We start from the raw sequence: 27,611 nt of genomic DNA on the forward strand, positions 1-27,611 counted from the left end.
AACCATGTGGGTGTCCTTCTCACGTCCACAAAATCTCCTGTCTGCTCCCCTGACTGTAGAGTCTCCAATGACGACAGCTCTCCTCTTCTCCGTCCCATCCTTCTGCACCACCGGGTTAGACTCAGTGCTGGGGGCCCTGCCACCGTGGCTCACACCTGGTCGATCGTCCCCACCAACAGTATCCAGGACGTTAAACTTATTATTCAGGGGAATGGCATCAGGGGTCCTCTGCACTACCTGTCTGCTCACCTTTGCTTTCCCCCCTCTGACTGCCACCCAACAACCTGCTTCCGACAGCCTAGGTGTGACTACCTCCTTGTAGCTCTCATCTATGACTGCCTCATTCTCCCTTATGAGTCGAAGGTCATCCAGCTGCTGCTCCAGATTCCTTACATGGTCTTCCAGATCGCCCAGCCGTATGCACTTCTGGCAGATGTGACTCTGCGGGACAGGGGCGTTCCCCCAAGACAGCCACATTTCATATGAGAGGCACATCACCATCTCAGAAGGCATTGTAAAGACTAACTGTGAGCAAGCTTGTCCTTCGCCTCTTCTCGTCGAAGCCTCTTGAGTCAAAGCCTCAAAGCTCCACTCACTCACTGGCCACTTTCCAAGAGGATAAAATTGGTCCTCTTGGAGATCATTGAGGTCAGGTCAAGTCAAGTTTATTGCCATTTCGACCATAAACTGCTGGTACAGTACACGGTAACAACGTTCCTCCAGGACCATGGTGCTACATGAAACAACACAAAACTACACTAGACTATGTGAGACAGCACAAGGCTACACTAGACTACAGAAAACAACTTTTTTTAAAAAAAGAGTGCACTAGCCTACAGACCTGCACAGGACTACATAAAGTGCACAAAACAGTGCAGGGCAGTACAGTAATTAATAAACAAGACAATAGTAGAGGACAAGTTACAATATAATAAATGATGTAGATGTCAGTCTAGACTCTGAGTATTAAGGAGTCTGATGGCTTGGGGGAAGAAACTGTGGCACAGTCAGGTTATGAGAGCCCGAATGCTTCAGTACCTTTTGCCAGATGGCAGGAGGGAGTAGAGTTTGTGTGAGGGGTGTGTGGGGTCCTTCACAATACTGTTAGCTTTGCGGGTACAGCGTGTGGTGTAAATGTTTGTAATAGCGGGAAGAGAGACCCCGATGTTCTTCTCAGCTGACCTCACTATCCGCTGCAGAGTCTTGCAATCCAAGATGGTGCAATTTCCGAACCAGGCAGTGATGCAGTTGCTCAGGATGCTCTCGATACATCCTTTGCAGAATGTGGTGAAGATGGTGGGGTGGGTGATGGACTTTTCTCAGCCTTCACAGAAAGTAGAGACGCGCTGGGCTTTCTTGGCTATGGAGCTGGTGTTGAGGGACCAGGTGAGATTCTCCGCCAGGTGAACACCAAGAAATTTGGTGCTCTTAACAATCTCAATGGAGGAGCCGTCAATGTTCAGCGGAGAGTGGTTGCTCTGTGCTCTTCTGAAGTCAACAACCATCTCTTTTGCTTTGTTCACATTCAGAGACAGGTTGTTGGCTCTGCATCAGTCTGTTAGCTGCTGCACCTCCTCTCTGTATGCTGACTCGTCATTCTTACAGATGAGACCCACCACGGTTGTGTTATCGGCGAACTTGGTGATGTGATTTGAGCTGTGTATTGCTGCACAGTCGTGGGTTAGCTGAGTGAACAGCAGTGGACTGAGCACACAGCCCGGGGCGGGGGGCCCAATGCTCAGTGTGATGGTGTTGGAGATGCTGCTTCCGATCCGGACTGACTGAGGTCTCCCTGTCAGGAAGTCTAGGATCCAGTTGCAGAGGGAGATGTTCAGGCCCAGCACAGTTTCAGCTTTCTAATCAGGTGCTGAGGAATGATTGTGTTGAGTGCTGAACTGAAGTCTATGAACAGCATTCGAACGTACGTGTCTTTTTTGTCCAGGTGGGTTAGGGCCAGGTGGATGGTGGTGGCAATGGCGTCGTCTGTTGAACGATTGGGACGGTACGTGAACTGCAGGGGGTCCAGTGAGGGGGGCAGCAGGGTCTTCTGTGCCCCATGATGAGCCTCTCGAAACACTTCATGATGATGGATGTGAGAGCAACGGGACGGTAGTCATTGAGGCAGGACGCTGAAGACTTTGGCACAGGGATGATGGTGGCAGCCTTGAAGCACGGTGGAGCGATGGCACTACTCGGAGATGTTGAAGATGTCAGTGAGAATCTCTGCTAGCTGGTCTGCACATCCTCTGAGCACTCTGCCAGGAATATTGTCTGGTCCAGCAGCCTTCCGTGGGTTGACCCTGCGTAGAGTTTTCCTTACATCGGCAATGGTAAGACCTCGTCATTGGGAGGAGGAGTGGTCTTCCTTGCCACCATGTCATTTTCCGCCTCGAAACAAGCGTACAGGTTGTTCAACGCATCTGGGAGGGAGGCATCACCAGCACAGGCAGGTGGTGTTGTCCTGTAGTTGGTGATGTCCTGAATGCCCTTCCACATGCGCTGCATGTCTCCGCTGTCCTGGAAGTGGCTGTGGATTCGCTGGGTGTGTGCACACTTTGCCTCTCTGATGGTCCGGGACAGTTTGGCCCTCGCTGTTGTTAGGGCTGCCTTGTCGCCTGCTCTGAAGGTGGAGTCACGGGTCCTCAGCAGCGCACGCACCTCCGCGGTCATCCATGGCTTCTGGTTAGCGCGTGTAGTGATGGTCTTGGCCACAGTGATGTCATCAATGCACTTGCTGATGTAGCTCATCACTGATGCCGTCTACTCCTCCAAGTTGGTAGAGTTGCCATCGGTTGCAGCCTCCCTGAACATGTGCCTGTCAGTGTGCTCAAAGCAGTCTTGAAGGGCAGAGATGGCTCCTGCTGGACAGGTCTTCACCTGCTTCAGAACTGGTCTGGAGTGTCTGACGAGCGGTCTATGTGCTAGGATTAGCAAACCGAGATGTGGTCTGAGTAGCCGAGGTGGCGGTGGGGCTCTGCCCGGTACGCGCAAGGATGTTTGTATAAACGAGGTCCAATGGGTTCTCCCCTCTCGTTGCAAGGTCCACATACTGATTGAGTTTGGGGAGCACTGACTTGAGGTTCGCGTGGTTAAAATCTCCAGCGACAATAAACAGTCCATCAGGGTGTGCGTTCTGCAGTACGCTAATAGCCCCATGCAGTTCACAGAGCACCTCCTTAGTATTAACGCTGGGGGGAATGTAGACACCAACTATAAGGACAGTGGTGAATTCCCGTGGTAAATAAAATGGTCTGCATCTAATAGTCACAAACTCCATTGGCGATGAGCAGTATCTGGAAACCAGCACAGAGTTCTTGCACCATTCCGTATTGATGTAAACACACAAGCCCCCACCGCGAGTCTTACCACACAGAGTTGCACACGGGTCATCTGTACATGGTGCCGAAAGAGCTGGGAGAGATGTTAAATGGACTTCTTGCATCTGTATTTACTGGGAGGTGGACATGAAGTCTGTAGAACTGAGCCAAACAGCAGTAAGGTCATGGACTGTATACAGATTAGAGGAGGAGGTTCTTGCTGTCTTGAATCCCTAGAGTTTGACAGAGTGTTCCCCCAGACTTTGTGGGATACTAGTGCAGAAATTGTATGGTCCCTAGGAATGGTATTTAAAATATCCTTTGACATGGGTGAGGTGCCCGAGAACTGGAGGAAAGCTCATCTCGTTCCATTGTCCTGGAAAGACACTTAAGAATAAGCCAGGAAGTTATAGGCCAGTGAAGCTGACATCAGTAATAACTTAATGGAAGGTTTTCTAAGGGACCAGATATGAGTTTTGGATAGATAAGGACTGATAGGGATAGTCAACATAGCTTTGTGCACAATAGGTTGTGACTAACCAGTCTTAGAGTTTTTTCAGGAAGTTAGCAGGAAAGTTGATGAGGGCAAGGCAGTGGAAATTGTCTCCATGGACTTGAGCAAGGACTTTGACAAGGTCCTGCCTGGGAGGCTGATCAACAAGGTTCAATCATTTGGCATTCAGATTGATGTACTAAATTGGAATTGACATTGGCTTAGTGAGCGAAACCAGAGAGTGATAGTAGATGGTTGCCTCTCTGACTGGAGGCATGTGACTAGTGGTGCGCTGCAGGGATTGGCGCTGGGTCCATTGTTGTTTGTCATCTATATGAACAATCTGCATGATAATGTGGTAAACTGGATCAGCAAATCCCGCAGGTGACACCAAGACTGGGGTCATAGTGGACAATGAGGAAGGTTGTCAAAGCTTGAAGTGGTATCTGGACCAGGTGGAAAAATGGGCTGAAAAATGACAGATGGAATTTAATGCAATTAAGTGCAAGGTGTTGCATTTTGGGAGGACAATTCACACTTGCCCAGTGAATGGTAGGGCACTCAGGCAGTTTGGTAAAACAGAGGGATCTGGAAATACAGATCCATAATTCTTTGAAAGTGGCATCATCAACAGATAGGGTAATAAAGACAGCTTTTGGCATATTGACCTTCATAAATCAAAGCATTAATTACAGGACTTGGGAAGTTGTATAAGATGTTGGTGAGGCCTAATTTGGAGTATTGTGTGCAGTTCTGTTCACCTACCTATTGGAAATGTATCAATAAAATTGAAAGAGTACAGAGAAATTTTACAAGGATGTTGCCAAAACTTGAGGACCTGGAAAAGGTTGAATAGGTTAGGACTTTATCTCTGGAGTATAGGAGAGTGAGGGGAGTCTTAATGGATATATACAAAATTATGAGTGGTGTAGATAGGGTAAATGCAAACAGGCTTTTTTCACTGAGTCTGCCTGACCTGCTGAGTTCATTTTGTGTGAGCCTTTCTACTGAAGTTGGGTGGGACAAGAACCAGAGGTTATAGGTTAAGAGCAGAAGATGAAATATTAAAAGGGAACCTGGGAGGAGCTCTTTCGCTCCGAGGGTGTTGAGAGTGTGAAATGAGCTGCCATCAGAAGTGGTGTATATGGGTTCATTTTCAAAGTTTTAAGAGAAATTTGGATGTACGTGGATGGGAGGGGCATAGAGGGTTATGGTTCAGGTGCGGGTCAATGGAACCATGCGGAATAACAATTCAGCAAGGACTAGATGTGTCGAAGGACCTGTTTCTGTGTGGTATTGCTGTATGGCACCATATCGATAACACTCTATTCTTCTAAGTTATCTTTGCTCATTGAACTACTGGAATGGAATTAACTGGGCAGCACCTGTCTAAAAGTATTGTCTTCTATACATTAATGGGCATTTCTAAAGGGGCTGTGGTGGTCAATGGGAGAGAGAATTCATCATTTCCTTTCTGAAAGGGGGGGGGCATTAAATTTTAATAATGATAGTGTCTTACTTGACACTATGTGGGGCCTGGTTTGCAGGTGGCTCTGGGTTGCTTCTCAAAACAAAAAGCTGTAGTTTAAAGGTACAAATTGCAGTGAAAGTAATTTGGAGTTCATACTGGTATGACCATGCAAATTTCTTCCCAATACAGTTGTATTGCAAACATAGTGTTGACCATTTCGCACTCACACACCAAACCAGTCCATGTGGTGTATTTTCACCCTTGATTGGAAGTTGTATAATTCTGTTCTGTTAGAATGTTAGTTTGGTAAAGCAAGAAATTCCTTATCCCCCAGCCCCCTCCCATTTTCCTCATTCCGCCAGTTAGCCAGAAGTTCTTGAAGCTCAGAAACAGAATACTTTTTGCATTCCCCATATTCACTTTGATAAGTCCACAGCCATTTGTTGTTCTATAGCTGGATTCCATGAGAGGTTGTGATCTTAAAAGAATTTGCGCAACACGTGATACTAGTGCTTATAGTGATGGGCGATGACTGAGCAGCCCCATTAGCAATCTCAGCCCATTATGGCAGTGCGCAGTTGGACTGTGTTTATTTGTTGAGTCCATTCACAGTTTTTGATGAAAGATGGGGGAAGCTGTTGATAATTGGTGAGCGCTGTATTGCACGGAGGGGAGGACGGTAGGCTGATGATCGTGAAGTGTGTTTTGCGAGCATTGAATAAATTCGCCCAACTTGGGCTATGATGTCAACCTCTCCCTCCAGAATTAACTCCCCTAACTTCCCTTATGTGCCACCAAATGACTCATGGGAGCGAAAAAGCGTTACCAGTGTAGTAGAAAATTTTCATTCTAAAGATGGTCCAGAGTGGTGATTTTTGAAGAGGAGATGTGAGATGGAAGAGGAGGATTGTAGGCCTAGGGCTACAGAAAATTCTAATAAGGTTAATGATGAAGAATTACAATCTGAGTAACTTCACTGCACTAATGCAACAACAGACGTAAAAAAAAAAAAAGTCCATCTTTACAATGGAAGCTACTAATCACTGGGTTTTACATGGACTGGTGATCCAAGTTGTCCTATTCCATTGTGCCTAGTCTGTGGCAAACAACTTACAAATGTTGCAATGGCTCCAGCAAAATTGAAAAGACACTTAACTATAAATCACTGCCATATGACATGTAAAATGCTGATTATTTTAAACAACTATTGGAATCTCAAAACAAGCAGATTACTATTACTACTACGGTGACTCAGGCCTAGGGGGCCGACATCGGGCACGATGACGGACTCTCCACTTCTCCCTCTCCCTCATCAGTGTGTTCAGTTCATCTACATTAGCTGCGCCACTGTCTTCTAGGAGTGTGTTGACTATAGTCTTGGGAGGGCGTCCAGGGTTCATCCTCCCTTGCTTGGGGTCCCATATGGTGACTAGGCTGGCAGGTAGCTTGGGGTAGCTCTAGTTGCAGTCTTCTCGCCTTGATTTTAGTGGTGAGCATCGGTAGGTTGTTATAGAGCTCGACGTTCGCCATCTGCTGTTGCCAACTCACATCAAAAGCCATCCGGAACATTTGTGTCCACGTCTCGCATCCGTACGTGAGAATGGACTCTATGACTGATTAAAGCTTTTGAAAATAAAGTCACACTCAGCAAAAGGATCCAGGAAACAAGTTATTTAGTAGCTTTAAGACCAGTTCACTCAAATTTTTAAAAAAAAACTGAATACCTGGACAACGAGCACACCAACCTCCTGCTACATGCAGAAATCTGGTGCCTTAGCAGGGAAATAGTTCTCAACAGGGTGTATGAGCTGACAGGTGAATTGCAGGAGTATTTTCTAGAAAATAGTAGACCAGATTTTGCTAGGTGCCTTGAAGATAAAGAATGGCTGCAGAAACTAGCCTACTTAGTAGACATTTTTCATCATATGAACCAATTGAACAAGTCTGTGCAGGGTCCTGGAGAAAATGCTTTGACTTCTTGTGACAAGATTCTTGGATTTAAAAGGAAATTGAATCTTTGGAAAAATCATGTTGCAAAAGGGAATCTTGAAATGTTTCCACTACTGCTTTGGCTTGAGAGTGAAGAAGGATATCAGAAAGTCTCAAGTCTTATTGAAAACCACCTGGAAGAACTGCAGAACAAAACTGAATAATATTTTTCCTCCATTTCAACACAAGTGTATGATTGAGTGAGGGACCCTTTCTCTGAATCTTCTGCTCAGCCTGAGAACTTGACTTTGAGAGAAGAGGAAGAGCTTTGTGAAATGCACTCTGATCATGCACTCAGGATGAAATTTACTGACCTGCCCCTGGACAAGTTCTGGATTTCTGTGAAAGAAGAGTATCCTGCCATTCATAGGAAAGCAATGAACATTTTGCTGCAGTTTTCAAATTCTTACATGTGTGAGCAAGCTTTTTCTTGTTTAACAAGCATTAAGAGCAAGGATAGAAATTGTTTCCTTTATGTTGAAGGTGAAATCCTTGTGTGCTTATGTCAAGTTCGACCCAGAATTGAGAAATTTATTGTGTTTGCCTTATGAGTTTTTAAAATTTGTGAAAGGGAAAGAAAAAGATTAATTTCAAGAGAAGTAAGCTAAGCTTAACTATCTTTTTTTCAAAAAAGGTTGGCTAAAAATTAATTCCCTGCTCAAAAGAGCATTGACAATTATTTTTGGACTATTATATTTACAGTTTAACTTGCCATGAGCTGTAGATATAATAATTTTTGTGCAGCGATTCCCTGAGACCTGAAAATTACTTCGAGTTCCTCCAGGGCAAAAAGGTTGAGAAAGGCTGCTCTATAGTGAAGCAAACATATCGATACTCTTCACCTATTGCTTAAGTTTTCAAGACTACTTTGTGTTTTCAGGTTCCTGTTTTATCCGCACTGATCAGCTGGATGGTGAGACTGATTGGAAGATGCGATTGCCCGTTGGCTGTACCCAGAGATTGCCCATCGCTGCTGTAAGTACCAGAAAAACTGCTGAATGTTCTGAATAATTCCAGTTATTTTTTGCTAAAATTGCCACTCTTATTGCTTTTGTAGAGAGTCAGAGAATTGAACCTGTACAAACCATCAAGTAATAATATGGGATTAGTGTAAATGGGTGTCTGATGGTCAGCACAGACTTGCTCGGGTGAAGGTTTCTGTTTCCATTAGTGACAGTTATCCTAAGTCATCCATTGGCACGAATCCCATTTTGATCTTTCCACACTCCCATAGCAACTACTGCCTCCAGCCTCCAACCCCCACCCCATCCCCAAACCACTGCTCACAGATCCTGTCACTCACCTACATTCTAGAAGCAATTTACAGCGGCAGATTGTCCTGTGCATCTTTGGGATGTGGTAGGAAACTTGTGTACCCAGAGGAAACCCACACAGTGACAGAAAATGTGGGAACTCCACGTAGACAGATAGCATCGTTGGTCATGATTGAAACCCTGGTTGCTGAATCTATGAGGGAGTATCTCTTAAATTGCTGCACCACTGTGTCTCCCACAAACGTATTGCCATTAACCTTAGAACAGGGGTCCCCAACCTTTTTTGCACTGCGGACCGCTTTAATATTGACAATATTCTTGCGGACCGGTTGACCTGGGGGAGCGGGGTGGTAGGGTTGCCAATGGACAAGAGTAGCTGTCAAATACGTTGTTTTTACCCCAAGAAAGACTACAATGACCATGAAGCCTTGCGCGGGCACCAGTGCGCATGCGTGACTTGTGCATGTGTGTACCTGCCATTTTGTTTTCTCTCTCTGCAAATCATTTTTGGCAATTCTGTTTGGGGGTGTTAATCACGACCAGAATACAGGTGGTAAGTGGCTAATACACTCAATTTTGTTTCTAAAAGGGTTTATCTAACGAATTTAATATTAAACACACAGCTCATATTTTCCTCGCATGAATATAGTGAGGTCAATTATCAGGAGAGGACAGGGGAGCTTGAAGTAAGTGTTGAACGAGCTTCCAGTAGAAGTGGTAGAGGCAGGTTTGATATTATCATTTATTAAAGAAAAATTGGATAGGTATATGGACAGGAAAGGAATGGCGGGTTATGGACTGAGTGCAGGTTGGCGAGTAGCGTTCGGCACGGTCTAGAAGGGCAGAGATGGCCTGTTTCCGTGCTGTAATTGTTATATGGTTATATAAGTCACTTATAAGAATTGCATCATAACATTTTAAGTAACATTTGGATATTAAACACACAGCACATATTTTCCCCGTATGAACATATAAAATCATTGCAACGCACCAATATTGCTGAATCAGTGGGAGCCCTGGGCTTGTTTCCCTGCAGCAAGATGGTCCGTTCGAAGGGTGATGGGAGACAGCGATACTCGAAGGGGGTTCCTTATGTCCACTCTATTCTGCAATTCAGTTTTCATTTCATTCATTGCAGAGATATGTTGGAAATGGAAGCAACGTTTTCAGTGCTTTCGTGGCTATCTCAGGATATTTAGCCTTGACTTTGATCCAGAATACCGGCAGAGATGTTATGTCAAACATACTTTTCAGCCCGCTGTCATTTGCAAGCTCGAGGAGTTGATCACCTTCCCGCGCTGACATGGATGACGTGCGGGTAATGACCTCGCATGCGTAGTGGCTCAACTGTGAGCATGACAGAGAATGAGGAAAGGTTTCCCCGTGGCCCGGTGGCATATGCTTTCCGTCCCGGTACCGGTCCGCGGTTGGGGACCACGGCCTTAGAAGAAATATTGCTGCTGATGGTTTTAAAGCTTCTATTACAACTTAACAATTTGAAACTCCTGTGGCCTACGATGCTGGGAAAAATTTTAATTTAATTTAATTTTCTTTTTACTGGTCAACCTTTCACTGAAGAATTAACTGTAATTAGTTATTGAAAATTGTTCTTCAGCCTCCACCGAGCTGAATGATTTTCCATCAAAGCAGCTGTTGCAATGCCTTGATTGGTATGAACACCTTTGTGTAAGGGAGTGGGAAAATCTTTCCAGAATCACTGGATTCTGGAATGGTTCCAAAGGACTGGAAAATTGCAAATGTCACTGCATTCTTTAAAAAGGAAGAGCGGCAAAGGACAGGGAATTGTAGGCCAGTTAGCTTGACAGGATGACATTTCAGGGTATGTGGAGGCACATGATACAATAGGCCAAAGTCAACATGCTTTCCTTAAGGGGAAATCTTGCCTGACAAATCTGTTGAAATTCTTTGAAGTAACAGGCAGGATAGAGAAAGGAGACTCAGTGAATGTTGATTAGTTTGATTTTTCAGAAGACATTTGACCAGGTGCTGCACATGAGGCTGCTAAACAAGATAAGAGCCCACAGTATTAGAGGAAAGGTTCTAGCATGGACATTATATTGGCTGGAGACAGAGTGGGAGTAAAGGGGGAGCCTTTTCTAGTTGGCAGCTGGTGACTAGTGATGCTCTGTAGGAGTCAATTTTAGAGCTGCTTCTCACGTTATATGTCAATGATTTGAATGATGGAATTGAGGACTTTGTGACCAAGCTTGCAGATGATACAAAGCAAGGTGGAGGGGCCAAATGTGTTGAGAAAGAACTTGGACTGATTCGCGGAATGGGCAAAGAAGAAGCAAATGGAACACAGTGTGGGGAAGTGTATGGTCATGTATTTTGATGGAAGGAATAAAAGTGCAAACTCTAAATGGGTAGCAAATTCAGAAATTAGAACTACAAAGGGACTTGGGAGTCCTAGTGTAAGACTTCCTAAAGGTAACTTGCAGGTTGAATTGGTAGTATGGAAAAATAGTGCAATATTAGCATTCATTTTGAAAGGACTAGAATACAAAAGCAAGAATGAAATGCTGAGGCTTTATAAGGCATTGTTCGACAATACGGAGCATTATGAGCAGTTTTGGGCCCTTATCTAAGAAAGGATATGCTGGCGTTGGAGAGGGTTCAGAGGAACTTCACGAGAATAATTCCAGGAATGAATGGGTTAATGTATAAGTAGTGTTTGATGTCTCTGAGCTTGTATTCACTGGAGTTTTCAAGAATGACGGGGGACCTCATTGAAACCTATGAAATATTGAAAGGTGAAGATAGAGTGGATGTTGAGAGGATTTTTCTAATCGTGGAGAAGACTAGGACCAAATATCACAGCTTTAGAATAAAAGGGCATTCCATAGAACAGGGATGAGGGGGAATTTCTTTAGCCTGAGGATACTGAATCAGTGGAATGAAAATGGAATGAGTGCAGTGGAGGCCAAGTCATTAGTTATTGAACTGTGTAAATTGTCTCTTGCGTATAAAAGATGTGCATCTGTACTGTAGTGATTTGCATCTCTAAAGAAAACATCTGTAATGTCTAGGTCTATGTACAAGTCATACTTAGATACATAGGCTTTGTGTTTACCGTGAGGATCTGGAATTGTTAAACTAGTTTGCCTTTATTTTCAACCAGCATGGACAAATCTTATCAGGATTTATTGGAGTACAACGTTAAAGGAATTGCTTGTTGACCAGAATTTTTTCTGTGTGACAGTAAATAGATTCCCGTGGCAGGGATTTGTGACAATATTCCAATAAATCAGTGCATCAGATTTTGCTGCAACAAAATTGTTCATTTCTTATTCTGTTTTTCTTTTATTTAAGGATTTGCTACAAATACGATCTTATGTTTATGCAGAAGAACCAAACCTTGATATTCACAGTTTTGTGGGGACATTCACTCGGGTGAGTTGATCTTGTTGAGGGAATATTGCTTCAATTTGTATCTGTCTTTCTTTTTGGAATGCTTGACTTGATAATATTTCCTTTTTAAATAAAAAGTGTGAAGATTCTGGGAGAGAATTCCAACTCCTATTTCTTAACTGAAGAGACAGAGTACTTGGCATACTGCTCAGTTAAATAAGCTAACTACAAGTCTGTTTTGACTGATGAGAATTCATGCATGAACATCAAGAGGTTGTAGACTGTGGATTACTAATTTGTATCTGAGCCAAGGGTAAAGGAGAGTTATGTTACTAACTTGGTAGGTTCTGACGGAGTGATAAATGCAAGTTAATTTTGTTTGTTAATAATTGAGATTTAGGGCATTGGAAAGAAAGGACAGTCACCTTGACTCACAAATGAAGAGAATGAAGCAATCACAAGGGTGATTCACACTTAAAAGATATTTTTAATTTGTTGATTCATGTGATAATTACAGTTTTGCAAGCAGGTAAGCAGCAGCACCCCACGAAGATATCGTAGCTACATCAAATCAAATCATTTCTTCTTGTTTTTCAGGAGGATAGTGACCCACCAATTAATGAGAGTTTAAGCATTGAGAACACATTGTGGGCCAGTACTGTTATAGCTTCTGGTAAGGTTTTATTTTCTCTCAATTGCTTGTCAAATAAAAAAAACAGACGTTCTCAATTCCTTGTTTTTTTTCAAAATGCTTTCAACTGCTTGCTGTTAAATAAATTTTGTGTCAATAAAAACATTGAGGAGGAGAAGACTTTGATAACGGAGTTTTTGTTTCTATGTGATCTATTGAATCATATGATATGACAATAACTGACATGCAGTAATGCACATTTTAGTTTCATCCTGAATCCAAAAACGGGTTGTCAGCTAGTTTCATGGAGAAAATGGGTAAGAAATTCATTCGTATGTTTTGTGCCTAGTAGACATAGGGTGTACAGAGTTCAATCCCATCATCATTTAAGTTACATTCGGTACATCTGCAAGCAGATTGGACCATGCATTTATCACAATGAAACAAAAAGGAAAGCACATCTTAACAGAAGGATAGGGATTCACTGCTGTGCTGTTTAGAGAAAATGTCGTTTATTCACCTTTGGTAGTTTGTTGAAGCAAAGATTGACGGAGCTATCTGGACGGCACTTTGGAGCTGCATCATATCTGCTAATTATTCAGCTGAAGGCATTTTGTTTTTTTGGGAAGGATTCCCAAGGTATAGGAGCAGAATTCAGTAAGGGAGTGGGGTTGAAAGGGATAATAAATCAGCCATGATAGAATGGCAGAGCCAACTCAATGGGCCGAAAGGCCTAATTCTGCTTTTCGGTGGATTCACGGATAGGAAAGGTTTAGAGGGAAGTGGGGCAAACCCAGGCAAATGAGACTAGTTCAATTGGACAACTTGCTCACTCTGAACAAATTGGCCCAAATGTCCAGTTTTTGTACTGTATAACTCAATGGTACTTTGGGGCGGGGGGGATCTCCCGGCCTCTCTCTCCACTGTTACTCATAGTTGCAGGATGATAGAATTTTATTTTGTTTCAAAGTGATCTTTCGAGTTTGTCATCTTACCCTTTTATGTGCTTGGCCAAAATTAGAATGGCAAAATCTGCGGCAAAATTATTTTTGGACAGTTCCCTCCAGTTTTTGTAAACCTAATTCTCTTGAGTATGTTATGAATTCTAACAACTTCATAGATTTAATATAAGCTAAATATTTTCAACCGTATAAAATTTAAATCAGCCATTTAGCAAGGTGTTCATTGCTTATTCGTATTTTTATTCTAGTTTAGCCATATTTAATACATTTTATGTAAAGTGGGTTATTATAGAAAATACCATTGTCGTTGATTGTTAGTTATATCATTCACATGTTCCTGTATATTGTCTGGCTCAGTGAGAGGTCTGACCATTCATCTCTCTCTAGCCACCAGGCTTGTGTTTCTCTGGCTACTCACCCATTGAGCACTCTGGTTGAAAATCAACCATGCAATGTTTTTGTTTGCTGCATACAGTATAGATGGTACATCTCAGTGTTGGAATTATGTTAACAAAATGTCAAAGCTTGGATTTTAATAATGACCTTCTGTTCTCTTGTAGCGTAACTGTGTTCAAAGACAGTGCAGGCTATGTGGTTTTCTTTCCGTAGTTGTCAGATTGCAGTGCCAGTTGTGATAGGGTAACTGCTCTATTCTGCTTTACAACTCCTGAAATGCCTCTTTGTCTAAACTGCTGAGAGGTTTCCTGATGAGAAAGCCAGTAGCATTCTCTTAACCAGCACTCTTGAAATCACCAGGATTACATTTGTAAATTAACATATTATTCTGCTCTGTTTTTCCTTTCTGCTCATTCCTCTTTGACCACCTTTATAAATGCCTTTGCTCTGCTCTTCATCCTTGCTAAATCGTGGAAACATTGTGGCCAATGGAACATCCTTTCTGCTGCCAAATAAGTTTGGTTAACTGTGCGCAAGCCTGTGCTCAGAGCTTGGACTTCCAGTCTAGCTGTCCCTGTACCATAATAATGTAATGTTTCCTGTGTATTTTTAAAGTAATAGATACAACAAAAACCTGAGATTTAAAGAGATGAGAGCAGCTCTGAGAATTGTTATTCTTAAGCTATAAGCAGAATACTTTGTAATGTTTTTTTAATGTTATTTCCATTCAAGGCACAGCAGTTGGTGTTGTTATCTACACAGGAAAAGAAATGAGGAGTGTTATGAATACTTCACACCCAAAGAACAAGGTACATTTTGACAGTCATGGGCAAGAAAGTAATTAGCATTAAATACCATATTTACTTCTTGCAGAGTATAATACTGAAAAAGGTACTAGGGGAAATAGCCTATTGTTTAATTAATTTAATTGCATTCCAAACAAAAATGTCCCGAGCTAGAAATCTTTCATCGTGAGGTATGTCACGTTCTAAATTCCAACATTTAGAACTATTTTCACAATATCTTTTCAAAGATGACACAAACCGAAAGGAAAAGGATTTAAATATGTTTTCTCAGACTGATTTACACACTCAGATATTGACAGTCAATAGGTGACATTTAAATGCTAATGTAGTGCTTTTGGTCAGTGTTATGCCTGACTAGTTACCTGTAGTTTGCTCACAAAAAAAATTCTGTGACTGTATGTTACTAAAATGTTTGATTTTTGCTACGTGGATTCCAGATTCCAGGTGTAATCAGATTAAAAGGTAATTGAGCAATATTAAAGTAGATGGACTAATACACCAGATTGCCCAAGTCATGAGATGAACATTTCATTTGTGTCATATTTGTAATAGCTCTGTGGGGAACTAGGTTTATTGAGTTATTGGTGTGTGAGTTGGCGTTCATTGTCTTTCCTTTGTTACTGTCAAGGTGGTGGTGAGCCACCTTCTTGAACGGATGCAGCTGTTTAGAAAGTATTTCCAAAATATTGTTGGACAGGAAATTCCAGGATTTCAACCCGGTGATGATGAAGAAATATCTTTTCATTTGACTGACATGGGTGTGACATGGAGATGAGCCTGTAGATGGTGGTGTCTCCATTTGCCCCAAATTCTTGTTGTTCTTCGTGACAGAGATTGCAGATTTGGGAGAGAATGTCAGAGAGCCCTAATAAGTACCTGCAATACATTCTGTAGTTGGTAAACACTGTGGTCATATTACACCAGTGGTGAATGGGATGGTGATAAAGCAGGCTGCCTTGTCTTGGATGGTGCCAAGTTTCTTAAGTGTTTTTAGAGGTGCACTCATCTAGGCAGATTGAGAGATTTCCATCATGCTCTTGGCTGTCAATATAAATTTATTATCCACGTATGTAGTCACCCTGACTACCTTAAAATTCATTTTGTTCCAGGCATTTACAGGAAAGTAAAGAAGTTCAAAGTTCTAAATAAATTTATCATCAAACTACATGTACAGTTGCAAGAAATGTTTGTAAACCCTATGCAATTGCCTGTTTTTCTGTATTGATTACTCGTAAAACGTTGTCACAATGATAGACAAACACAATCTACTTAAACTAATAACACACAAACAATTGTACTTTTAATGTCTTTATTGAACACATTGTTTAATCATTTACAGTCCAGGCTGGAAAAAGTATGCAAATCCTTGTAATTAATAACTGGTAGATGCTCCTTTATCAGCAATAACCTCCACCGAATGTTTCCTGAGGCTGCTGATCAGATTTGCACAAAGGCAGGGAGGAATTTTAGACCTTTCCTCCATACAAAACTGTTTCAGTTCATCAATATTTCTGGGATACCTTGCATGGACAGCTTTTTTCAGGTCATGCCACAGCATCTCAGTTGGGTTAGGGTTTGGACTTTGACTTGGCCATTCCAAAACACTATTTTTCTTTTTTTAAACCATTCTGTTGTTGATTTATTCTTGTGTTTCAGATTATTGTCTCGTTGCATCATTCAACTTCAGTTAAGCTTCAGGTGACAGATTGCTACCCTGATATTCTCCTGTAAAATGTTTTGATACCGTTTTGAATTAATTGTTCCCTCAACGATTGCAAACTGTCCAGGCCCTGAGGCAGCAAAGCAGCCCCAAACAGTGATGCTCCTTCCACGATGCTTCACAGCTGGGATGAGTTTTTTTGTGTTAGTATGCAGTGTCCTTTTTCCTCCAAACATAGAGGTGTGCATTTCTACCAAAAAGTTCAACTTTTGTCTCAACTGTCCACAGAACATTGTCCCAGAAGCATTATGGTACATCCAGGTAGTCTTTTGCAAACTTGAAAAGTGTTTTTTGGAGAGAAGTGGTTTCCTCTATGGTGTCCTTCCATGAACACCATTTTTCTTCAGTGTTCTTCTTATAGTGCTCACATGAACAGAGACTTCAGCAAGTTCTAGAGATATCTGCAGGTCTTTTGCTGTTACCCTTGGGTTCTTTTTCATCTCCTTCAGCATTCATTCATTGGAACACCGGACTCTAAATTTTGTGGGAGGCATTATCCCAAAGGTTCTCACACTTTTTTGAACTTGGACTGTGATTGTTTAAATGGTGTACCCAGTATTGATGAGAAGAAGTACAATTGTTTGTGTGTTGTTAGTTTTGGCAGATTGTGTTTGTCTATTATTGTGACTTAGATGAAGATCAGACCACATTTTATGAGTAATTAATGCAGAAAACCAGGTTGTTGCAAAAGGATTCACAAACTTTTTCTTGCAACTGCATTTCACCATATACAGCCCTGAAAAGTATTTTCTTGCAGACGTGCCCAATAAATCCATAGAAAGATAACCACAACAGAATCAGTGAAAGACCACATCAATATGGGTGTTTAACCAGAGTGCCAAAGACAACAATCTATAAAAAATAGAGAAAGTAATAAATAAGCAATAAATATCAAGAATATGAGATGAAAAGTCCTTGAAAGTGAGTCCATAGATTGTGGGAACATTTCAATGGTAGGGTAATTGAAGTTGAATGAAGTTACCCCCTTTTGTTCAAGAATCAGATGGTTGAGGGGTAGTTCCTGTTCTTGAATCTGGTGATGTAAGTCCTGAGGCTCCTGCACCTTCCTGATGACAGCAGTGAGAAGTTCAAAGTATATGTATTATCAAAATATGTATACATTATACAACCTTCAGATTTGTCTCCTTACAGGCAGCCACAAAATAAAGAAACCCCAAAAGAACCCATGAAAAAAGACCAACAAGCATCCCAGGGGAAAGGCAGTTCCTCCTCATGTGTCCTAAACTTAGTCCCCCGAATCTTGAGGCTATGTCCCTAAGTTCTAGTCTCACCTATCAGAGGAAACAGCTTTCCTGCCTCTATCTACTCTATCCTTTTCATAATTTTATATGTTTCTATAAGATCTCTTCTCATCCTTCTGAATTCCAGCGAGTATAGTCCCAAGCAACTCAATCTCCCCTCATAGTCTAACCTCCTCATCTCTGGAATCCATCTGGTGAACCTCCACTGCACTGCCTCCAAAGCCAGTATATCCTTCCTCAAGTAAGGAGACCAGAACTTCATGCAGTACTCCAGGTACGGCCTCACCAGTGCCCTGTACGGTTGCAGCATAACCTCCCTGCTCTTAAATTCAATCCCTCTAGCAATGAAGGCCAATATTCCATTTCCCTTCTATGTATGTTTCTATGTATGATACCAGTCTATGACCTACTTTTGTGGCCACAGTTTCTATGAATGTTGACAACTCTTATTAGCTCATGCTTCAAAATTGTCTAGCTCTTGCTACCTGCAGGCATGGGAGTGAAGAAGGGCCTTAGAGGACCACTGCTTTCAGAACTAGGGGAGGGTAACTCATCTACTGCTTTCACACTCTTGGGTAGGTTTGGACCACGATAGATGTGCAAAAAAAACATTGTCCTTTGCCATGATCTCAGCAGATCTACATTTTTGACTCAAAACTTCTAAAATAGGTAGCAAGTAATTCTTCTCCACTCATATCCTCCATCTTGATAAGAATGGCTGTTTTCTTTTACATAATGAACTACATTGGAATACCTGTCCATAATTGGACAATTAATGCTTTAAAATGATGATAAAAGATTACTATGAATCATTTATATTTTTGCCTTGGAATGACAATGAAGCCTGACTTGCACATGTCCCTTCCAATCTATATATTTAAAAAAAGGATACAGCATCCTGTTATATAAGTTATGACCGCTAATGTTAAGCACCCTGACCTGAGGCACCGATCTTAAATTACTACAGCCAACAAGTTGTCTCAGAGTGTTTAGGGTATACAATTGCAATTGTTACAATTTTTTTAAAGATGGCCTTATCTTCCTGTGAAGTACATTAGGGGTAAAACCCTCCAGCCATTGAGCACATCTGTTTGAAACACTGTCGTAGAAAAGCAGCATCCATCATTAAAGATCCTCACCACCCCCAGGCTTTGCTCTTGCTGTTGCCATCAGGTAGAAGGTACAAATGCCTCAAGACTCACACCACCAGGTTTAAGAACAGTTACTACCCCTCAATCATCAGGCTCTTGAACAAAAGATGATATCTACAGTCATCTATTGAGATGTTCTCACAACCAGTGATCTCACTTTCAGGGCTCTTTATTTTGTTATTTCATGCTTTCGTTACTTATTGCTATTTATTTATTTATTTATTTATTTTTGCATTTGCACAGTTTGTTGTCTTCTACTCTCTGGTTGTACTTTCATTGATCCTGTTTATATATGATTTGCTGAATATGCCTGCAGGAAGTAGAATTGCAGGGTTGTACGTGGTGACGTGTGTACTCTGATGATAAATTTTACTTTGAAGTGTTGCTAACATTTGTCCATATACCCACCACAAGGTGGCAGCAGGGGTAGCATCAACTGGTAAATGAGTGTATAAACAGAGCTTGGAATGGGTTCACTGTCTTTACCATATGTAATCTTGTGCAAGAGCCAGATTTGACACATAGTTGCCTACTCTAAAATGATGAGTTCCATTTGTTTTTTCATGAGATGTGTGTCAATGTATGTGGTTCTCTGGTGATAGCAGAGGAACTACATCATGTCCCAGATGAACAAAATACACCAAAAGTGTAAAGTTTATATTTCTGGAGATGTATGGAAATGTAATTTTTTTTAATCTTTTCTTTTCCCCCTCATAGATGGGGCTGTTTGACCTGGAGGTGAACTGTTTAATGAAGGTCCTGTTCGTTGCTTTGGTGGCATTATCCCTTGTGATGGTGGCCCTGCAGCATTTCAGGGGACGTTGGTACCTCCATTTGTTTCGCTTCTTCCTTCTGTTCTCTCACATAGTTCCTATCAGGTAAATACAGCAATTGAATTTGCTCTCATCTTCTCTGCAAGAGTATTTTTTTTTCTAATGTCATTTGCTTTCCATCTCCATTTTGGATTCCCCACCTTATAAAGCATGCCCTGTACATTTTGATGCCATATTGCCAGTGTCTGGACTTATTTCCTTTGTCCACATGGTGAATAACAGTAACCTGAGCACTGAAGCCAAAGGCCTGGAGTAAATGAGGAGCACAAAGAGCATGTGATCCGCATGAACAATCAGATTTTTTTGATGTGCATAATTGACTCAAAATTGGGTAACAAGATGAATTGAAAGAAAGTTACAATTCAGAAGACTGAAGTTGGATGATGTTTCAGGGTCTGTTATAAAATGAACAGATGACACTTGGAAGTTGTGACTTTGTTTTTTAGGTTTCATGTACCACAGGCAAGGTACAGTTTTGGAAGGTACCAAGTCTGTAGAGTCAACACAATGTGGAAGATTGTCCCTATAATGTCATAGCTGGTTTGCAAAATGAGCAGATGATTGACAAATTAAATTCAGTCCATAAATATTTTGATAAGAGGAACGAGGAGACTTATGTTTTGGAAAGTAAGGAATTAAATGAGATGCTAGAGCCACGAGGTTTGCAAAATTGGATGCATGTTGTGATGAGCAAAGAGATATAAGAGGATGAAAACAAAGCATTATGTTCTTATTCTTACAGGAATAAGATACAAAAGCAGGAAATGATCATTTATATTGAACGTTGGTTGGAGTAAATTTGGAGCAAGTGAAGATCCAGTTCTGATAAAGGCCACTGACCTGAAATATTAACTCTGTTTCTCTCTCCATAGATATTGCTTGCTTGACCTGAGTATTTCAACACTTAAATTTTTTATTTCCTTTCAGAGGAGCCTGCCAACCACAACTGACAGCAAAGTGGAAAAAATTTACAGTAGTTCTGCACAGATGTTGTCAGAGTAGACATTATCAGCAAAGATTACGCAGCAAATTGAACCAAACCGAGGTCCTTCAAAAGGTTTTCCCTGTAAAGAAAAAAAAAATTCCTGAGCAATTTTCAGCTGCCCTTGTTGATAGTTTCCATATTGGGTTACAGTAAATTACTCACAGTGTATGTAGCTGCAGGAGACTCAGGGAAATTGATGGAAATGTGAGAGCTAGTAGCAGATCACAGAGAAGTATGTGGTGGAATGGGACTGATAGGAATTCTCCATAGATAAGCAGAGTGGCTGCCTTTATGTCATATAAAATGCTTAGCATAACTAATTATTTTTAGTACAATAATTCCTTGATTTACAGAAGGTCTATCTTTCAGGAAAACATTTCATAAAGAAAATCTTGTTAAATTGAAAGGCTGGGCAAAATACATAATAGATACTTCAGCTCAATTTATCTTAAAGTAAATACACTGCTTTAAATGTAAACATATCCTCAAGAGTTGAGGGTATTGCAACAAAAATTCAGAAATCTAATATTTGTAAGTCAAGATGTTGCAGTAAAAATAACGTTTCCTTTCAAATATCTAATATTATTGCAACTTGTATTCATATGAGCAATGCCAGATCTAATCTGATCATTTTTAAAAATAAATTGTGAATCAGAGGAATATCTCTGTATAATACTTCACATTTATAGCCAAAAGACAATGGGCTAAATCTTTATATTACCTACCTGAAGAAATCTCATTGACTTAATTTCCTTCAGTCTGTACTTAGTTGTTCCCAAGGTAAGCGTAGCCGTCTGCTTATGTATGTTCCTTCTAATTTATCCAGTATTCGTGTCAACCTGGACATGGGAAAGATGGTCTACAGTTTGATGATTCGTAAAGATGATAAAATTCCTGGCACAGTGGTACGGGCTAGCACCATTCCAGAACAGCTTGGAAGAATTTCTTATGTTCTAACAGACAAGACAGGTAATTCCTCTTTGTTAGTGTTTAGTGTACGTGTCTATCCCAGAGTACTTCCAAGGCTGTCAAAGTTAAGGTGTAAAGGAAAATGGAAAGGGTTCTTAAGGAGGATAGCGAGAATAAAGAGGCCTCATTGTGAGAGTTATTCAAAACCGGAGGGTTTTGTTTATAGAAAGTTGATAGAAAATTGAAGATATTTGAAATTAAGGGACATTTTAATGAAAAAGCAAGGTTAAACTTGCATAATACAAATGCAAGTAAATCAATGTCAGAGATCATCAACTTAAGAATGTTGACAAAAGAGAAGAAAAAGTTGAGTGATTTTAGAGTAGAACTATTGTGTCTGAAATAATGAAAAATATCTGAGGTGGCTTTTGATAGAGAACTGTTTAAAAAGGATTTAGGAATGGAACACGATAATTGGAGTCAGAGGCCTAATGTCTGCGAGTCCGGGCTAGGGATTGATGTTGGAGGCCTGGAGGTGGTTTGTCCTGGGCTTGGAGTCCGGTTTTTGTGTGTGAGTAGGTGGGGGGTGGGGGTGAAGCAGTTTGTTTTGCTGTTTTTGCTTTGTTTTTGTTGCTGTTGCTATCACTTGTGTTGTTCTGAACGCTGTTGGCACGTGATGTTGGTGCTGGAAAGTGTGGCAACACTTGTGGACTGCTTCCAGCGCATCCTTTGGTGGTGGTGGTTGTTAACACAAATGACACATTTCACTGTATGTTTTGATGGACTTGTGGTGAATAAATGAATCTGAATCTGACTCTTAAAACCTTACCTGGGGTCCAACGAGTTAAATGGCTTTTGCTGTGTTGAAAGTTTATGATTCATTCTGAGCATTTCTATTATAGGAAAAGTCTGCTAACAGTTTTCTAGTAACAAGCTGTCTGCCTTTGTAAACCTGTAGTGGATTTTGTAAACTTGAAAGGGAGTGGTACTTTTATAGAAAGCTAGAATTCTCAAAATTGTTGTGTTGGTGGCTTCTTTCAGCCTATGCATATGAAAGAGATTTCAGAGATCTTTTGTCTGCTACTTTTTTTTAGGGGAACTGTGGATGGACTGAAATGATGGTCATTTATCACTTAGAAAATAATACTGCTCTTCCAAATTTTAGCTAGCAAAGAGGTAGAGGAAATGTATGCCTTTTAATGAAGACACAAGGTTGGAAACAGAAAGGTTTAGACTTATAGATACTCCAGCTATTAACCTAGGAGCACAAGTTGTTAAAGCCTAGATTTTGTAAAACAGACTTGGACAACAAAAGCAAATGTTATGCACTACACCTAGGATGTGATTTTAGCATTTATTGCAGGAGATTTGAAATATAAAACCAAGAATGTAATGCTGAGGCTTTATATGACACTGGTGAAGCTTCACTTGGAGTATTGAGAGCAGTTTTGGACCCCTTGCCTAAGAAATTATGTGCTGACATTGGAGAGTGTTCAAAGAAGGTTCATGAAAATGATTCCTGTATATGAGGAGTGAATGATAGCTCTGGCCCTGTGCCCACTGGAAGTTAGAAGAATGAGGGGAGATCTCATTGATAACAGAGCGACTATCTACCATCGCCAGATACTGCTACAATGCAGAGATCGTCCAAAAACAAACCTTCACGAAGATCTGGTTAAATTGCGTGACCTCGGCTTGCTGAGGGAATCGGGCCTGCAGTCCTCGGAATTGCCTGATGCCAGTGGCCGGAGGTGGGGACATCGTAAGCGCTGTGCAAGGAAGCGAGGCGAGCGGGCAGGAGTCCGTGCCAGGAAAAAAGCAAGCCCTAGCCGGCCGGCTCTTCCGTCCATTCTGCTCTCCAAAGGACATAAATTGCACTACATCCGACTCCAGCGAAATACTCAGCAGGAGTACAGAAATGGATGGAATCGGAATCCTGGACGCTGCCATTCAGCTGTTTATTTATGTAACAGTTTTCCCCCCAAGCCATTGGACTACCAACCTACTGCCCTCTGCTGTCTATTATCTTGTTTATTATTTATTGTAATGCCTGCACTGTTCTGTGTACTTTATGCAGTCCTGGGTAGGTCTGTAGTCTAGTGTAGTTTTTATGTTGTTTTACGTAGTTCAGTGTAGTTTTTGTATTGTTTCATGTAGCACCATGGTCCTGAAAAACATTGTCTCGTTTTTACTGTGTAGTGTACCAGCAGTTATGGTGGAAATTACAATAAAAAATGATTTGACTTGAAACCCATCAAATGTTGAAAGGTCTAGATAGAATAGATGTGGAAAGGATGTTTCCTATAGTGGTGTAGTCTTGCACCAGAGGGCACAGCCTCAGAATAGAGGGGACGTCCATTTAGAAGAAGAAGACAAGTAATTTCTTTAGTCAGAGAGTGGTAAATCTGTGGGATTTGTTGCCACAGACAGCTGTGGAGGCCAGGTCATTGAGTACATTTAAGGCAGAGGTTGATGGATTCTTTATAAGTCAGAGTATGAAAGATTATGGGGAGAAGGCAGGAGAATGGCATTGAGAGGGAAATAGATCTGTCATGATCAAATGGTGGAACAGACTCAATAGGCCAAATGGCCTAATTCTGCTTGAATGTTTTTTGGTCTGAGACCTTGGTCCTGTCAGAGGTGAACTTTGAAGATTTTTTTTTTAACTGTTTAATACAAATGTAATGCAACAAAATATCTCACTTTATGTTTAGTATTGCATTTAGTTTGAAAATGTGTGTAACTATTTGTAGTTAAGAGTTTCCAGAAAGGAAATTAGATCATTTTGAAAAATGGTTTCTATACCTCCTTATCAAAACCCCTGGTGTTAGAGCTGGATAATCTTAGCTAGGCTGAAAATTGATGTGCTAGATTTGCTTTCTATAATGCATGAACCAGGAAAAGGAAGTAAGATGCAATGTCTTCAGTGCACTCACACTTTGGAGTGGACAATAACAGCTTTTGAGTAATTCCTGCTGAGAAGTTGTTGCAATGATTCTGATTTATTTTTTTTTTTTTTGTTTGTATCAAACTTGTGGTTAGAAGTTAGCAGCCACTTGTATCTCTCCCGATTATTATTTTGGAAGTTAAAATCTGAGTGCAATATAAAATAGATTGCCCATTTGCTGTTGTGAATTTTACACTATCATTCAAAGTGAAATCCCACAGGATAGAATCAATGCCCACAATCATATGTTGCATTAAATACATGGCAGAAAAGGCAAATTCCAGTCTTTGTCTCTGAAGTTTAAAAAATGTGTCCTGTTGAATGGTGTTGCCCTTCAAGAGGCAATGGTGTTATGTGACTAAAATGCCCTTTGATAAGTTACAAAGTTCAGTAACTTTACCCTTTTTTCCCTTTTTCATAGGAACCCTTACCAAAAATGAGATGCAGTTCAGACGTCTTCATTTGGGTACAGTGTCCTATGGGCTGGATTCAATGGATGAAGTAGAGAGCCATGTTTTTAGTGCATATACGCAGGTAAGTGTGTGATGAATGACCAAACTAATCATTATTTGCTTGACCGAGTGAAGGGGCAATTAAATGCTACAGGTAGCATAGTATAGTATAGCACAATACAGGTCCTTCAGCCCCATGATGTTGTGCTGACATTTCAACCTACAGTAAGGTCAAACTGACCCTTCCCTCCCACATAGCCCTCCAGTTTTCTTTCAACCTTGTGACTATCAAAGAGCCTTTAAAATGTCCCTAAGGTATCTGCCTCTGGCACCACTTCTGGCAGCGCATTCTATACACTCATCACTCTTTATGTTTGGAAAAAAAAAAATTCTACCTCTGATGTCACCCCTGTACTTTCTTCCAATTAACCTATGCCCCATTATATTACCTCTTTCTGCCCTGGGTAAAAGATGCTTGCTGATCACTCTTTCCATGCCTTTTATCATCTTATACACATCTATCAAATCACCTCTCATCCTCTTTTGCTCCAAAGAGAAAAGCCCTAGCTCCTCAGCCTATCCTCGTTGGATATATACTCTAATCCTGGCTGCTTTCGGGCAAATCCCCTTTGCATTCTCTCTAAAACTTCCATACTGTTTCTGTACAGAGGTGACCAGAACTGAACAGAACATTCCAAGTGTTATAGAGCAGCAACATTACCTTGTGGCTTTTGAACTCAATCCCCCAACTAATGAAGGTCAACACACCATACTCCTTAACAACCCTATTATGTGCTGCAACTTTGGGAGATCAATGGACATGGATACCAAGTTCCCTCTGTTCCTAAACACTGCTAAGAATCCTACCATTAATCCTATATTCTGCCTTCAAATTAAATTTTCCAAAGTGAATCACTTCATACTTTTCTGGGTTGAACTCTATCTGCCACTTCTCAGCCTGGCTTTGCATCCTGTTAATATCCCATTATAAACGATGATAACCTTGCACACTATCCACAACACCACCAACCTTCGTGTCATCTGCAAACGTACTAATTTCCTTCCATTTCCTCATCCAAGTCATTTCTAAAGATCATAAAGAGTAGGGGTCCCAGAGCAGATCCCTGTGGAACACCATTGGTCTCTGATCTCCAGACAGAATAGTCTCTATCTGCTATGCCTTCAATGGGCAAGCCAATTCCAAATCTACACAGCCAAGTTTCCCTGGATGCCATTCCTCCTGACTTTCTAAATGAGTCTACCTTGGGGAACCTTTTCAAATGTCTTACTAAAATCGATATACACCACATCCACTGCTTTGCCTTTATTGGTGTGATTTGTCACATCCTCAAAAAATTCAATCAGGCTTGTCAAAGCCACATTGACTACCCTAATCAGGCTATGTTTCTGAAAATGGTCATAGATCCTGTATAAGAATCTTCCTCAATAACTTGACCACCACTGAAGTAAGCCTTACTGGTTACAATTTCCAGAGTTATCCTTGCTCCCTTTCTTGAACAAAGGAATAGCATTTGCCACTCTCCTATCTTTTGGTACTACTCTTGTGGTCAGTGAAGACACAAAGGTAATTGCCAAAGGGACAGCAATTTCTTTAATCACTTCCCTTGATAATCTGGGGTAAATCCTGTTCAGCCCCAGGGAATTATCTATCCTATTGGTTTGCAAAAGTTCCAGCACAGTTCATTCTCGACATCAACATGTTCTGGCATTCCAGCCTATTTTTACACTGTCCTCCATTCATCAAGGTGCCACTCACTGGTGAGTACTGAAGCAGGGTATTCATTAAGGATCTTCCCTACCTGCTCCAACTACAGATGCATGTTTCCTCTTCTATCCCTGTTTCATCCTACTGTCACTTGTTATCATTCTGTTCCTCACGTATATGTAGAACATCTTGGGAGTTTCCTTAATATTACTCACCAAGGGTTTCTCATGTCCCCTCCTAGCTAAGTCCATTCTTCAACTGCTTCCTGGCTACTTTATAATTCTCTAAAGCCTTATCTGTTCGTTGCTTCCTAAACTTTAAGAGAGCTTCTTTCTCTTGACTAGATGTTCCACATCTCCTGTCAACCATGGTTCCTTCGCCCTAACATCTTTTCCCTGGGACAAATCTTTTCAAAACACAATGCAAGTGCTCCCTAAATAACCTCCACATTTCCTTTGTGCATTTCCCTGACTGCATCCATTCCCAAATTATGTTCCCAAGATCCTCTTCCCATTTAAACCCTTTTCATTACTGTCTGTTCTTTATCTCTGTCCAAGGTTATGCTGAAGGTCAGGGAATTGTGGTCTCTGCTTCAAAATGTTCACCCACTGACAGGTGTATCACGTGACCTTGCCCACTAAGAAATCTGTCACTTGACCTGGTTCATTGTCTAGCACCAGATCCAGTATGGCCTCTCCTCCAGTCAGCCTGAATACATAGTGTATTAGGAATCCTTCCTAGGTGCACCTAAGAAATTCTGACCCATCTACACCTTTTGCCCTAAGAAGGCACCAATCAGTCAATCAATTGCCATATCATCGGATTCATACTCTCAGTGACATATGGCACAGGCAGCAATCTGGAGATTACTATCCCTGAGGTCCTGCTTTGCAGCTTCCTTCCTAGCTCTCTGTA

The 27,611-nt window shown here is 41.2% G+C and overlaps 1 protein-coding gene across 2 annotated transcripts in view; it reads left to right on the forward strand.

Annotated features, from left to right (window-relative positions):
* Positions 1 to 27,611, forward strand: part of LOC140186036 (probable phospholipid-transporting ATPase IIA) — a 163,104-nt gene that overhangs the window by 33,578 nt on the left and 101,915 nt on the right. For both annotated transcript variants that reach the window (XM_072239856.1, XM_072239865.1), the window contains exons 7-13: positions 8,151 to 8,245; positions 11,878 to 11,958; positions 12,514 to 12,589; positions 14,638 to 14,714; positions 19,562 to 19,722; positions 21,489 to 21,631; positions 24,940 to 25,052. In XM_072239856.1, the coding sequence (XP_072095957.1) occupies positions 8,151 to 8,245; positions 11,878 to 11,958; positions 12,514 to 12,589; positions 14,638 to 14,714; positions 19,562 to 19,722; positions 21,489 to 21,631; positions 24,940 to 25,052 (746 nt within the window). The remainder of the gene's footprint in view (positions 1 to 8,150; positions 8,246 to 11,877; positions 11,959 to 12,513; positions 12,590 to 14,637; positions 14,715 to 19,561; positions 19,723 to 21,488; positions 21,632 to 24,939; positions 25,053 to 27,611) is intronic.

The sequence above is a fragment of the Mobula birostris genome, chromosome 2, assembly GCF_030028105.1.
Source record: "Mobula birostris isolate sMobBir1 chromosome 2, sMobBir1.hap1, whole genome shotgun sequence".
NCBI lineage: Eukaryota > Metazoa > Chordata > Chondrichthyes > Myliobatiformes > Myliobatidae > Mobula > Mobula birostris.